At 37.2% G+C, this 13,262-nt stretch overlaps 1 protein-coding gene and 1 long non-coding RNA gene across 2 annotated transcripts; one reads left to right on the plus strand and one right to left on the minus strand.

The window, feature by feature from the left end:
- Positions 1–3,161: 3,161 nt before the first annotated feature.
- Positions 3,162–6,106, plus strand: LOC133736390 (uncharacterized). Its single transcript, XR_009859534.1, has 4 exons — positions 3,162–3,800; positions 3,886–3,952; positions 4,095–4,260; positions 5,156–6,106. It is a non-coding gene; the product is annotated as an uncharacterized LOC133736390 (long non-coding RNA).
- Positions 6,107–9,198: 3,092 nt separating this feature from the next.
- On the minus strand, positions 9,199–12,260 carry LOC133727023 (uncharacterized). The gene is made up of 7 exons (XM_062154653.1): positions 12,245–12,260; positions 11,553–11,769; positions 11,115–11,180; positions 10,578–10,652; positions 9,937–10,066; positions 9,721–9,846; positions 9,199–9,615 (listed from the first exon to the last, which is right to left on the minus strand). Exons 1-7 carry the CDS (start codon positions 12,258–12,260, stop codon positions 9,472–9,474), a joined length of 774 nt encoding a protein of 257 aa, XP_062010637.1. The 3' UTR covers positions 9,199–9,471.
- Between the last annotated feature and the right edge of the window lie 1,002 nt (positions 12,261–13,262).

Raw genomic sequence — 13,262 nt, forward strand, 5'->3', positions numbered from 1 at the left:
AAAACTTTTATTAAATCAACTGATAATACAGCAATTGGGAAAAGCTGTTCTCAAAGAGAACCCCCAGAAACTAAAACAATAGCTTTCATCAAACAATTAATTCAAGAAGCCAAGGAGGCCCAACTTCTTGGCAAAACACAGTGTGCACCATCTTTAGACTTCTTCGAGCAATGGCATGAGCAATTTCATTGTTCCTCTTACGTATATGCTTCCAGGTAACTACCTCAAACTCTAGCATCAATCGTCGAACTGCATCAAGTACTCCTCCAATGTCACTTAAATCAAGTCCCTAGTGCCCTAGTGCATTAATCACATTTGCAGCATCACCAATAATTACCAACCTGCTTACACCTAAATGCTTACACAATTTAAGGCCATGCCATAACGCTAAAGCCTCAATCATGGGTATTGCAGTTGCCCCCTTTAAGCACCTTCCTTCATCAATCACTAATCCTCCCAACCCCACACGTCCTGCATCCATGTCAGAAGCCCCATCAAAATACAATTTTACGCCCTGTGCATTAGCCCCCTTTCCAATAGACTCATCCTGAGCATCCAAACCTAAGCTGCTACCTGCCAGTCCTCCATTTTTCTTCAAGGCTACACTAACAAATTCACGCTGCCACTCTACACTTCTATCCACAATCTGCTACGGTTCTAATCCCTTTTTACCATGAAACACCTCATTCCTATCCTTCCATATCCACCAACAAATTAAAGTAAACAATTCCAGTTCTCGTGGCTCACCACAATCAGCCACAAGGGAAAACAAGTCTGTAAAGCATGCCATTCTCCAGGTCTTAACAACCCCCTTTAACCAACTAACCTTCCATACCTTCCTAACTACAGGACAATCCCACAGACATTGAATAATGGATTCCTCCACACCGCCGACAACCTCTATGAGGGCTAATCTTGCGTTTAAACAAACGCTCAGCACAAGGTAGAAAAGCATGGGAAGCCCTCCACAAGAAAAACTTGACCTTGTTCGAAATCGAAAGATTCCACATGAGACTCCAAATATTAATGGAGTTTGAATTAGCATGCCCACTACCACTAGTCGATCCCCTCTCCATCCTTCTTAACTCCATCCCAAACCAATATCCAGATTTAACGGAGTACCGCCCATCATCATTAAAATGCCACACAGCCACATCTCCCTCACTCCTTTCATACCCAAGAGGATAAACATTTCTATGAAGAGGGAAAACGGCAGAAGAACCAAAATAAATTTGGGATCTGCTCATTTCATTTTAGAAAAAAAAAAATTTAACCCAAAATTTGAGTAGACAGAACTCAGATCTTGATTTATTGACCAACAATAAAGCCCAAAAACTTTGAGAGAGAGAGAAAGAGAAAGAACCCAGATTTGTTCATTATCAACGAAAAAATTACCAAAATTTAATCAAGGAAATTGAGAGAGAATCTGCAGTTACCTGAGACTCGGTGATTTGATTTCCACCGCCGAAAGAAAAAAAAAGAGTAGAAGTCTCAATACTAATGGTTAATGGAGCAGGGGGTGTCCATCTTACAAATCAGCAGCCGTAGTGGCTATGGGTGAATAGTTAATGCCTTAATGGAGCTTAACTTCTAAAGGTGTACAGCGGTGCTGCACAGGGAAGGGATGATTGGAATGGGCTTGGCCACAGGTGGACCTTGGGTTACAGTTTTCTTTTGGGCTTTAGGGTTTTTTAAGGTTTTTTTAAATTCCAATAACTCCCTAGTTTGTTTGGGGAAAGGCCCAGGTTAGGCCTGCTTTGTTAGTGGGATTTAGTCTATATTGCTATGGTTTCTTCTTACACTAAGTTAATGAATCTCCTGAAGTACCACAATTGAGTGCATTGACGAAAGGAGATTCGAAATAGTTTTCTTAGTGTACTATGAGATTTGTAGTTGTGTAGGCTCGTAAAATTCAAATGAGCATCATTGTACTAGTGAATAGTACTCGTATTCCCTTACCTGTTTAACCACTGATTTAGTAGGGTACAAGCATATAGGGTTTATTTGTATGTGCCGTTCTGGCTTTGGGATTAAATGAAATCTCTATTACTCTGTCAAAAAAAAAAAAAAATCAATAATGATTTGTTAATTGATATGATCAAAATTGGGGATTTGTATTGAACCAACATAATAAAGGAGTCAAGGAGGAGAATCGCTCGCTGGAGTGAGGGAGGGAGAGAGAGAGTTTAAGTAAAAAGAAGAAAAATAATAAAGCTGTTAATAAGCAATAATTAGAGGTATATTTGGAAGAAATGAAATTCAGCTTTGACAAAATTAATATTATGGTTTTGAGTGACAAAAGAGGACACATAGCGGTTAATAAATGGGGAAGGTTACTAACATTTCTCATTCTGAAATCTCACCAACGGGTAGTCCAGGACAAAGCCATTGGGTGCCCTCATCATTCAGCTTTGTGAATTCTATCAAAAATGTTGTTTTGTTCCTCATGACTAATACCAGCACCACTCGACTTGACTTAGAATCAATGGACAAACTTTGCTTTATCCAATAACAAGATGGGAGCAATGTGTATGTACGTCAACCTTATATGGAGGTTAATTCCCAACTTGAGTCGAAGCATGGTAAAATACCCCATGTTTAATCCAATTAGCCTAACTAATCCATATTGCAGCTTATTAACATTTGATCTAGTAACATAAGTCTCTCATTTTTAAGTGGAAGGTTGTGAGATTGCTTCACGAAATGCTAGTTGTAATTATCATAGATATAAAAACTAGAAAATGGGTGGAGAATGTACAAGGAGGGCAAAACTATTTCATCCATGTTTCTTCAACATATGTTGCAGGTTTTCTTTCCTAGTTTGATTAGGTTTTCTATTTTTATTTTGATTAGAACTTCTTTTTTTGACTTATAGTTGTTACGTTAGCAAGTTGATAACACACCCACCCAGTCAAGATTCGGACCGAGGTTCACGAGAGTATCTCAGTAAAGTCAGACTAATCTCCCACTGTAGGCACACGAACTTGAAGGCCCCTCAAACCTTGCTGGTCACAAACTAGTGGGAGTTGAGACTCAAACTCCAAACATGAGGAGTTCCATACTAGGTAGCTCAACCAACTTTACTACATGCGCCAAGTGGTTTTGATTAGGACTTCTATTCCACATAGATTATGTTTAGTCATAATATCGTCTATACACTACAAAAAAGAATTCAATTGGCTACAGCAAAGGGCCACGGCGCAGATTTGCCGTAGCTAATGGTCCTCCTTTAACGACTGCAATTACTGCCGTCGCGAACTCAAAAATAAGATGCGACGGCTTTGCATCACCGTCGTTTCTATTCTTATCAATTGCGACTGCATATACATGCCGTCGCATGTACTTGTGTCAATTGCGACAGAGCTAACAAGCCGTCGCTTGTTTTAGGCAATAAGATTCGAGTATGAGGGGGAAAAAAAGAAAAGAAAGAAAAACGATAAAAGCCAGATCCAGATCTGGTTTCCTCTCTCGTTCTCTTCCTCTCGTCACAGAGCAAACACGCAGATGGGTGATGGCTACGTCGACGTCGATCGCCGTGCTTAGTGGCCTGTGGTTGAGGCGTACCGCCGGTCTCTTTGATGAAGGAGGTGAGCTGCTGCTTGAAATCATCCAATAAGAGGGTTTTGAAACTAGCGAAGGAAGCAGCCATGGAATCGCGTATGGAAGCTTGGATCTCCTCTAGTTTAGCACTAGTTTCCCCACGATGGACTTGCAGCTCATATTCCAGGTGAGAGAGTTCACCAGAAACGTGAGGTTCATCGGAAGCACGCGGATTTCTGGGTTGAAGATATTGGAATTTGGTAAGTTGAATTTCTGGGTTTATTTTTTTCAATCGATCTATCTGGGTTCTCACTCTATCATGGATTTCTGGGTTTTCAATTGAAGTCTCGAGCTTTTGGTCAACTGGTCTTGCTCTTGGACTCTTGGTTCGATTCAAAAATCTTCAAGCTTGGTAAGTTGTTCGCTGCCTTTCTCAGTTTCTCTTGGTTCGAATAATGAATGTACGAGTTTTAATGAATGTACCAGTTTTTCCTAATCGATGATTAAAGGGTTGGTTTATTTGGATTTGTGGTTTAATTCACAATTTCTTTCAGGTCTTCGGATACTCTAGAATCAATTTCCCAAGCTTGCAACTTTGTGCTTTTTAGCACCATTTTGGCTTCTCATTAGTCACAGACACTTTGCAACTGGATTGGGCTTTGCAGAAAACAGAAGCAGACGAACAAGATTCCACAAGCTTCAGGGCTTCATCCGTCTCAGGTAATTAGATTTAGGGCACACCATGAATTTTAATTCAATCCCAATTATAATAAACCCAATAACTCATTTGATTTGGGATTGCAAAATCTGAGCCAAGCTTACATTTTTACTGATTATGAAATTTGGATCATGTTTAATTTTTATTTGTTTCATGGAAATTGCGGGAAGAATTGTTAGAAATGCTTACTTAATTGCTCAATAGCTAAAGTATCGTAATTAGGGCTCAGTTTTACTTTCTCAAATTTCGAAATTTTGGTGCTTTAGTTTTCGTAATTGTTTGATCGAGTGATTGAATTGTGAGATAACTCTTATCATTTATCTAAGAGTTAGTTCTGTTTGCTCCTGCCTTTTGCTTAGTTGCCCCCTAAGGAGTGGAAAAAACAGTTTCCTTACACGTAACAAAGTCTTTCTAGGTGTAGAGTTTAGCTGCGGTGTATATATCACCTAACCTCCACCACTTCCCTCCACTATCGTTGTGTAATCCTTCACCAGCATTGCAGAGCAACTTCTTTAAACACTAATCTGTTGGAAGTTCATCAGAGCTCAGATTCAAGATAGAACTGACCAATAACTCTTCCACTTGCTATGCGTTTTCTGTAATTGGCTTATGGCTTGCGTTCGGGGTTGGTTAATTAATTGTTTATGTGTTTGTTCAATTTCAGGTATTTGAATAAATATTGTTGCTGCTTCTTAGCTCAAATGAGATTATTTATGCATTATGGTTTGTTTAAATTATGCATTTATGTTTATTGTCGGATTGCATGCAATTTTGTGGCATTTGTTTTTTTTTTTTTTTTTGGGGGGGGGGGGGGGGGGGGGGTTTCATCATGTTTTTTGTTTCTGGGTTAGTTTCCTATATATTAATATGTTTATTTGCATGATGTTCTGCTTGCAGTATATTCCAGTGAGAATATGAAGGCAGGCTAAACAATATTCCAACAATCTGAGCTGCTTCTTATTCAAAAGGAATACAAATTGTATTCTTCTCATCAGTTGTCAGGATTTTCAATTTATCTAAATTCAGGTCAGTAATTCAAACTTGAATGTCCCTGTTTGTGAGAGCTTATTCTGTAAATTCTATATATTTGTGCTGCCTTCACACACTGTTAATTTTTAGGTAATACAATTACCTCTTTCCTGATTAAATATAAAAATATAGTTGGATTTACAATTTTAAGCTTCAAGCGTCTTTTTATTTTGTTTCTTTCCTGTGGGACTTGGGTATTGGATGAGTGAAGATATTCGCAACAGCCTCAGGTAGTACAGCGGTATGGTCTTCAAAATTTGACTTCAATGACATGAAAACTCAAGATTTATGTTTGTACTGATGATGGATACTTTGATAGTCTCTTAATCTTCTGTTTGAACTCTCACATGCTGAATTGATGGAGATAATAATGTCCAAAGATTGAGTCGAAGGTTATATTGATCTGGGATTTATAAATTTGTTCTTGATAAAGTGGATATCCAGGAATTAGGTTTGTTGTGATTCCTACAGCTTCTAATTATGAAAAAAAAAATCTTCTCTCTCATCTGTTAAACAAATCTTTAGGATAACTATATGCAAGTCTGAGAAAGTGTTTTAACATTTTGATTAAACTTTCTGATTATGTTGAGTATTTATCTGTGTCGCAAAGATACATATTCAATATACAAATGATTTTATACAAACCTATAGCTGCAGATACCTCTGATCAAGTTTCTAGGTGGGAATAGTGATTTTATACAATGCCTATTGTATATGGACTGATGTATTATCCCTTGCCCATAGTATGAAGGCATTCCTGGAAATACAGTAGCTTCAACATAGCTTAGTCTGCTGGAGTATCATTAAAATGATATATAATATCTGACATAAATTTCTTAAAAACTCGACTCAATTTCAGAACAAAAAAAAAATTAAATGGTTGATTGCTTTTGGGTGAAATAATGAATACGAAAGTAATGCTGGAGTCCCAATTTGCCTGAACTTTCATATCAGTAAGTGTAGTCCCAATTCTCATGCTCATCCTCCCTCTCTTCACTTGATTTATGTTTCTCTATCTGAAAATTTTTCACTTATCTATGTAGATAGAAAACGGACACATATCTTGAGGAAGATGGAGGAAGATCCCTGCAAAGCTTTTCTTGAAGTAGAGGAAGAAAAGTACCTTGTATTATCTTGTAAACTCTTGTATAAGAGCTTCATTTTTTTTGTAACATTCATGAGAAAAATCAAAATGTAACATTCCCTTTTCAATATATGTTTAATTCCTTTTTGTACATCTTTTATTAAAAAAAAAAAAAAAATCTGGCAATGCATATTTGCATGCCAGATTTTTTTTTTATTCATAAATAAAATTTTGCGACGGCAATTTCACCGTCGCAAAGCTTTGGTAGCCGTCGGTGGCGTCGCTATAGATACTTGCGACGGCATTTTTTAGTCGCAAAATGCTTGCGACGGCAACGTCTTGCCGTCGCTAATAAGCTTGCGACGGTGCATTAGCCGTCGCTAATATCAATGGCGACGCCCCCAACGACATCGGCGCAATTGCCGTCGCCTAGCCGTCGCCATTGGTCTTTTGCGACGGCAATTTCACTTTCCGCGACGGCACATCGCCGTGGCAATTTGAATTTTTTTTTGTAGTGATAAATACCTACCTTCAAGATAGAAGAGAAGAAGAAACAAGATTTTGATTTCCGATTGCACCAACGAAAACCAGAAGCCGATTTCTACCGAGAAGACCAAAACACAGACAGACCAATACCGAGAGAAAGAGGTGTTCTGTGATGGAGATGCTATGGACATGGCTTTTTTGAGTATCTCCTTCATCTTAACTCTCTTATGCCTTGTGGGTTATCAGCTTTTGTGCCTAATGGACCTCGAGGACGATTACATCAACTCATATGATTCATCATCTCGGATAAACCGTACTGTTTTGCCAGAGTTTATCGTTCAAGGAGTTTTCTGCGTCGTTCTTTTTATAACGAGACATTGATTTATGCTTCCATTGGCTCTCCCGCACCTATATTATAACGTCAATTCGTACATGAAGGGGCGGCACTTGGCAGATGTGACTGAGATCTACAACCTGCTGAGCTGGGAGAAAAAACAACGCATCTTCAAGATTGCCTATCTGTTCATCCTGGCCATCCTCTCTCTATTCGGGTTGTTTTGGAGCATTGCAGATGAATAAGATTAATCATGCACTGTTGCTCCCACTGAGCTCTATCATTGTTTTTATGAAGGAGCCATAGAAGAGATGGTCTCGTGTGGTTTTGAATCAGTACTTGTGCAAACTCAGCCTGATTTTGACACACCTAGCTTGCTGATTTCTCATTTGATTTTGTGTTGGTAGGTAGATGCTCCACCTATTGTATGTAAATTACTTGCACTCGTTGACTTTATGTATGGACAACTTCTTTCCATCATTTACAATGTCAAGCATTATAATCTTTTAATGGTTGCAAATGGGCGAACGACACTGCCTCATAGTGATTCAGAAGTTCGTGACATAATAAAATTATGGGATTTTCAATTTATTTATTTTATTATTATTATTATTATTATTATTATTATTATTATTATTATTTTCTATAAAAGGAGAGAAGAACATTGTACGTCGTGACTACTCGATCTCATTCACCCCAGTATAATTTAGGAAGAGATCATAAATCAAAGTTATTGTCAACTGCTGCAAGATAATAACATAATATTCATGTCTCTACGATTGATGCATGTGCTGCATAATGTACTATAATGCATGTGCATTTATCTGCCCTAACGATAAAGCATGAGTTAAGCTGTTAAGATATGCGGATCCCATTTCCAGGAATAAAAACAATTCCCTTAAAAAAATAAAAACAATAGATATAAAACTAGAAAATGGGTGTAGAATGTACTACGGAGGAAAAACTATTTCATGCATTCTCAGCTTGAGGGAGGTAAATTGCAATATACATGTTTCCTAGTTTAAGACGTGTTATACTAGTTTGATTAGGATTTCTATTCCTAATAGGATAGGATTATGTTTTGTCTATAAATACCTACCTTCAAGATAGACTAGAAGAAGATTGTACATCCGTGACCACTTGATCTCATTCACCCCAGCACCAAAATAACCCTAGATATGGATGCTTCTGGAATCACAGTGAGACCAGCAGTGGGCAAGGAGAAGGAGAAGTACTCTGAAGAAGATCTAAAGGCTGCCGCCAGAGTCATCAAAAAAGAAGGATGGTAGATTTGTGGTGATGATCACCAACACATTATTAGTTGCCCTTATTGGAGTGTGTTCCACCTGGTGCAACTGTTGGCCCTGACTATCTAGTAATATGTGACTTGTGTGGTTATGAGTTATTGCAGCGTACAGCGGCTCACTGTTGGATGTGCGGTAAGTGGGGAGGACGTGCGGTGGAGGCGTCTACCTTTGATGAGAGCTATCGTAACCACCTAGAAGAAGATTACATAGCAGAACCAATTGTGTATGCAGAGTACATAGACCTAGACAAAACTAAAAGTCAGACTCTGAAGATCACATAAAGAAACATCATATAAAAACTAAAAGTCAGACTCTGAAGAAAAACAAAACTAAAAGTTGGACACTGCAGAAAAAGAAATGATTTTATGCCAGAGCCGGAGACCTTGGCACAGAAGATCTTTGTTATTGTTTATATGTTTGCGTGGGTTCTATACTTGTATGCATACTTGTCTACAATAGCAAGTGGGATGTTAAAGAGAATAAGCAAAACTATCAGCTCCTATTTCTAGTAGCCTGGGTTTAGGGAATGAGCGCCTGGTTCCTGATTGATTTCTACCTTAACATGACAAATGACACTGGTATTCTTATTCCTGAAGATGTAAAAAAAAAAAAAAAAAAACAAACCAAGCACATTAAAAAAATGGAGCTTCAGGAGAGGGACTTTGCGAACATAATGTACAATCAAAGATCAACAGTACCATTGCAGTAAGTAGATTTATTACCAGGGGGAAAAAAGGGAGGGAAAATACATGAAAAATCCAGAAGGGGCAGCATTGATGCAACAACTATCCAAAAATTCCAGTACTGAGCCACGCTTCAGCCAGTAAACAGCAAGCCCCACAACAAACTTTAATTGCAGCATTCTACAGCCTAAGATTCACTATGTCAAGTTTCACTCTTTAATCAACAGTCGATATAAATTCCTAGTCTGAATTGCAAAGATTTTATGCAAAAAGAGATTACATATGGCAGATCAGCTAATGATCATCTTGCTGAGGAACTCAGCTTTCTCAGGAAAATATTCCATCAATTCATCCTTGGTCACCCAAACAAAATCCTCACACTTCCCAATTTTTAACTTGTTTGTTGCAATCACTTGAGACTTGAAAAAGAATTGCTGAAAGAAAGGGAAGAAAAAGATGTAATTGTCAGTACACATATAAAATTATTATCACTATCAGCACAAGCCAGTGTAAAACAGAAAATGTTGCCAAAAGCCAACCTTGAAAGATGGAGAGTCGGTCACATTCGCTGATGACTCCATTGCAATATGTCCCATAGGAGCATTTCCAACAAAATATGTGTGGGACAGATCACCTAGGACAGACAGTAATGCAGATTCTGCACACTGAAGAAAAATGGTATTTATTTAGCAAACACAAATGTGATTTATATGGAAGAAGAGGAAAAATAATATATATCATGTAACAGCCATCACCTTCCGCAATGTCTCCTCAGACTCGTACACTTTTTCTGGAAAATGCCAGACTGGCTTTCCATTAGGAGATCCATGTGTGTTACCATAGATAAGAAGATAAAGTCTTCTGTCAAGTGCTCTCTGCAATGACCTAAAGAACAAGACAACTAACTTCAATACTAGGAACTTTTTGTTTTTGTGTTCTGATATCAAAATCATTCACATAAGTTTTATGTATAAAAGATCTAATGAGTTATCAATTCTTCTAATTTTTCTCTCAGCAATTAAGTTTCACCCACTACAATAGTTTTTTAACCATATCATAACTCCAAGGCACAGACACACATGATCTACTAATATGATATTACATACAGACCTCTGAAACACTACAATAGCAATAAAACTTAAACTCACATTACATTTAACCCATAAAGAACAGCCAACTAAGAAGTAACCACTAAAACAAATTATCAATAGTAATCACTCAATATCCAACTATTACCAGTGCAAAACATTTATCCACCTTAAATCCAAGACGACTGTAGAATAGGTTTTTTAAGAAATTCATAGGCAATATTTAGGAGCTCTTTTACTTCAAATAAAGTGAAAAGTTGAGATGGAAAAATAGATTCTTATAGATAGACCAAAATTATACTCCATACTTTCTCTCATTTTGTTTGTCAGCTTCAGTGATCCGTGGAGCCGGTACATAATCAATTTGGTAGTCTCCTTTTCCCCTGTTCACCAAAACAAAGTGTCAGACTAGAGTTGTACATTTTATTTGCACCATTTTTGTGCGTGAATCATGTAAGGGGTTAATGCAATAAGTGGAACAATTGCATATGAGCTTTATCAATTAGATTTTACAAATAAACATCAACTTCAACTGCCTTTAAGGTGTGGCAGCCACTGAAACCAGAAAATAGACTAATCTAATACTGGACACAATATGAACATATCGGGAATCAAAAATTTCCTGATCATCATGCACGACAGTATGAAATTTAGTTAAAATGGCAAATACGCCCAAGAATACTTTTTACTGGGAAATGCACCTTTACGATTCAGCATTTAGAACAGAAGGCAAAAGCCACAGATGTGCTTGATAAATTAGAAATAGAAGGAGGGCCATCATTCAAATGCAATGCAGTTGTGATCAAGTAACAAATCCAATAAAGTAATCAGCCTCTAAACCTCACCTAGCATTAGACTTATCTAAAAGTTCGTCCGGATATCTGCGTCGATATTGCTGTCGCCACCGAAACCTACAATCCCAAAGGCCAAAACAACAAAGCAACATGAGCTCCACTAAACAAAAAAAGCACATCACTCACAGAAATTGAATCAAAATTCTACCAATTCAGGTATCACCATAGTACACACTTATTAAAGCAAAAAACTGAATTGGCATTCATCAATCTTCTGAAACTGTAAAACTGAGCTTAGCCCAGCTCAAATCAGCTACTCCATACACTCTTCTACCATATAAACCAATCAAATTTTCAAACTTTTCTTTCACTTCTCTTCCAAAACAATCAAAATTTCACTTTTTTCTTTCATTAATCAAATTCCAGAGCAAAACACAATCATCAAATCGCATCTGAATTCAATTTCTGAGATTAAAGATAAGAACTTACGAGAACTCCTGAAATGCATAGACGATGGGGTCGATTTTGGGAATAACAACCGGGAGCCTCTCGAAGAGTACGGACGCGACGATTTTCTCCGGCGACGAGCTCGTGCTAAACCCTCGGCTTTTGACGAGGGACCCACCCAGACTCGCAATCGACCTCCAGCGAGGATCGATTCTCTTACTAAATCTAACTCCGGCGAGGATCGACTGAAATTTTCTTTCTGGCAAAAAGCCCTCGTTAAACCCTAAATCACTCTCACAGTGCTACGCTGAGAAGTAAATGCGTTTTTTGAAATTGTAAAATTGTTTTGAGGCCCTTGTTGTTTTGTGAATTTTATTTTGGCTCTTGGTTTAAAGTCCCTAAATTCTCTTACTATTTCATTTCTTGATTGTCTGAGCTCCGTTTGACGTGTCTTTAGGTTGGTCGGCTTTTGTCTAAATCTAGCTTACTTCAAAGTTCAAACGGTGGAAATTTTCTGCAGTAAAGCGCGGGCACGTTTTCTAGTATAATGTAATTGTCGATTATAACATAATAATCGTAAATTTTGTAGTTGTGTAAATGTGTGTGATATTAGGACTACCTCGTCAAACAAAAACAAGAGACATAAATTGGGTTTCCAAAGAAAACGTCATTATTGCCATCATCATACAAGATTTTGAATGCCTTTAAACTTACAAAAAGATTAAACAACTAACCATTTAATTGGCACATTAGCTTTCGCAAAAGAAGGGACCTAAAAGTACTTGTGTTCCGTAAAAAGAAGACTCACAAAACTAAGATTAATAAGATACAAGTCCAGAACGAATCAAAACATATACTATTAACTCAGTACGTATATAGTGCGATTACCAATTATACTAGTATTGTAGTTGTGTAAATGTGTCTTTGTGACATTAGAACTAGCTTACCAAACAAAAACTATGGATCTTTGTAAAGGGCAGCATAAGCACCATCAATATGATACGAATTTTCGAACACTCTTCAACTTCTAAAAATACTAAACGGATAAACTAAGAAACATATTGGCTTCTCATGACAATAAGATTTATGAACTTAAAAGTCTTCAAGTTTCGAAAAAAAATGGAAGCTATAAAGCTAATGACTATAATAAGATTTATGAACTGAAAAATACAAACAATAATCTCAAAATTGCTAAGTTTTCTTAAATAATATCATTCAAAAGACTTTAAAAACAAGTAAAAATAAGAACGATTAGGGTATAAACTCAAACATTATTCGTAGTAGTAACTCATTCGAACTACACAAAAATTAGATAATTCCATACACCATTTCTAAGAGATGTTTGGGATAGCATTTGGGTTAAACACATATAATTATGCCAGAGGAATGATTAGGGCATAAACTCCACCCCATTTTCTATTATTAGATTCTGTATACAGTGTTTTTCGAGAACAGTTACAAACGAAAACATAGCAATTCGCTTTTAGTTGGGGAAAGGTAACAGGTTGTTCACAATGTATTCCATTTGCTTATATGATCCAACAGTGATGACGTCTACATCCATCAACTGTTGTTGAAGTTGATTTGCAAGATTAGTATCTTGTTCAAGTAGCTCGTTCCTGTTATCTTTGGCATCAATAGACTCTTGTATACTTAGGTTCAATGCATTCACCTATCCATTAATTTGGTCGATTTCATTTTGCAGACCTGTTATTTATCCATTCAAAAAGTTTAATTGTTGATGATGATATT

Source organism: Rosa rugosa, chromosome 1 (genome assembly GCF_958449725.1).
Source record: "Rosa rugosa chromosome 1, drRosRugo1.1, whole genome shotgun sequence".
Taxonomy (NCBI): Eukaryota; Viridiplantae; Streptophyta; class Magnoliopsida; order Rosales; family Rosaceae; genus Rosa; species Rosa rugosa.

Bases quoted from the DNA above. Each gene is read 5' to 3' on its own strand.
- LOC133727023 (XM_062154653.1), bottom strand. The intron at 10,067-10,577 runs GTATGGAGTATA...CTTGTTCTTTAG, and splicing joins GACAAACAAAATGAGAGAAA to GTCATTGCAGAGAGCACTTG. The intron at 9,616-9,720 runs GTTGGCTTTTGG...CCTTTCTTTCAG, and splicing joins CCGACTCTCCATCTTTCAAG to CAATTCTTTTTCAAGTCTCA.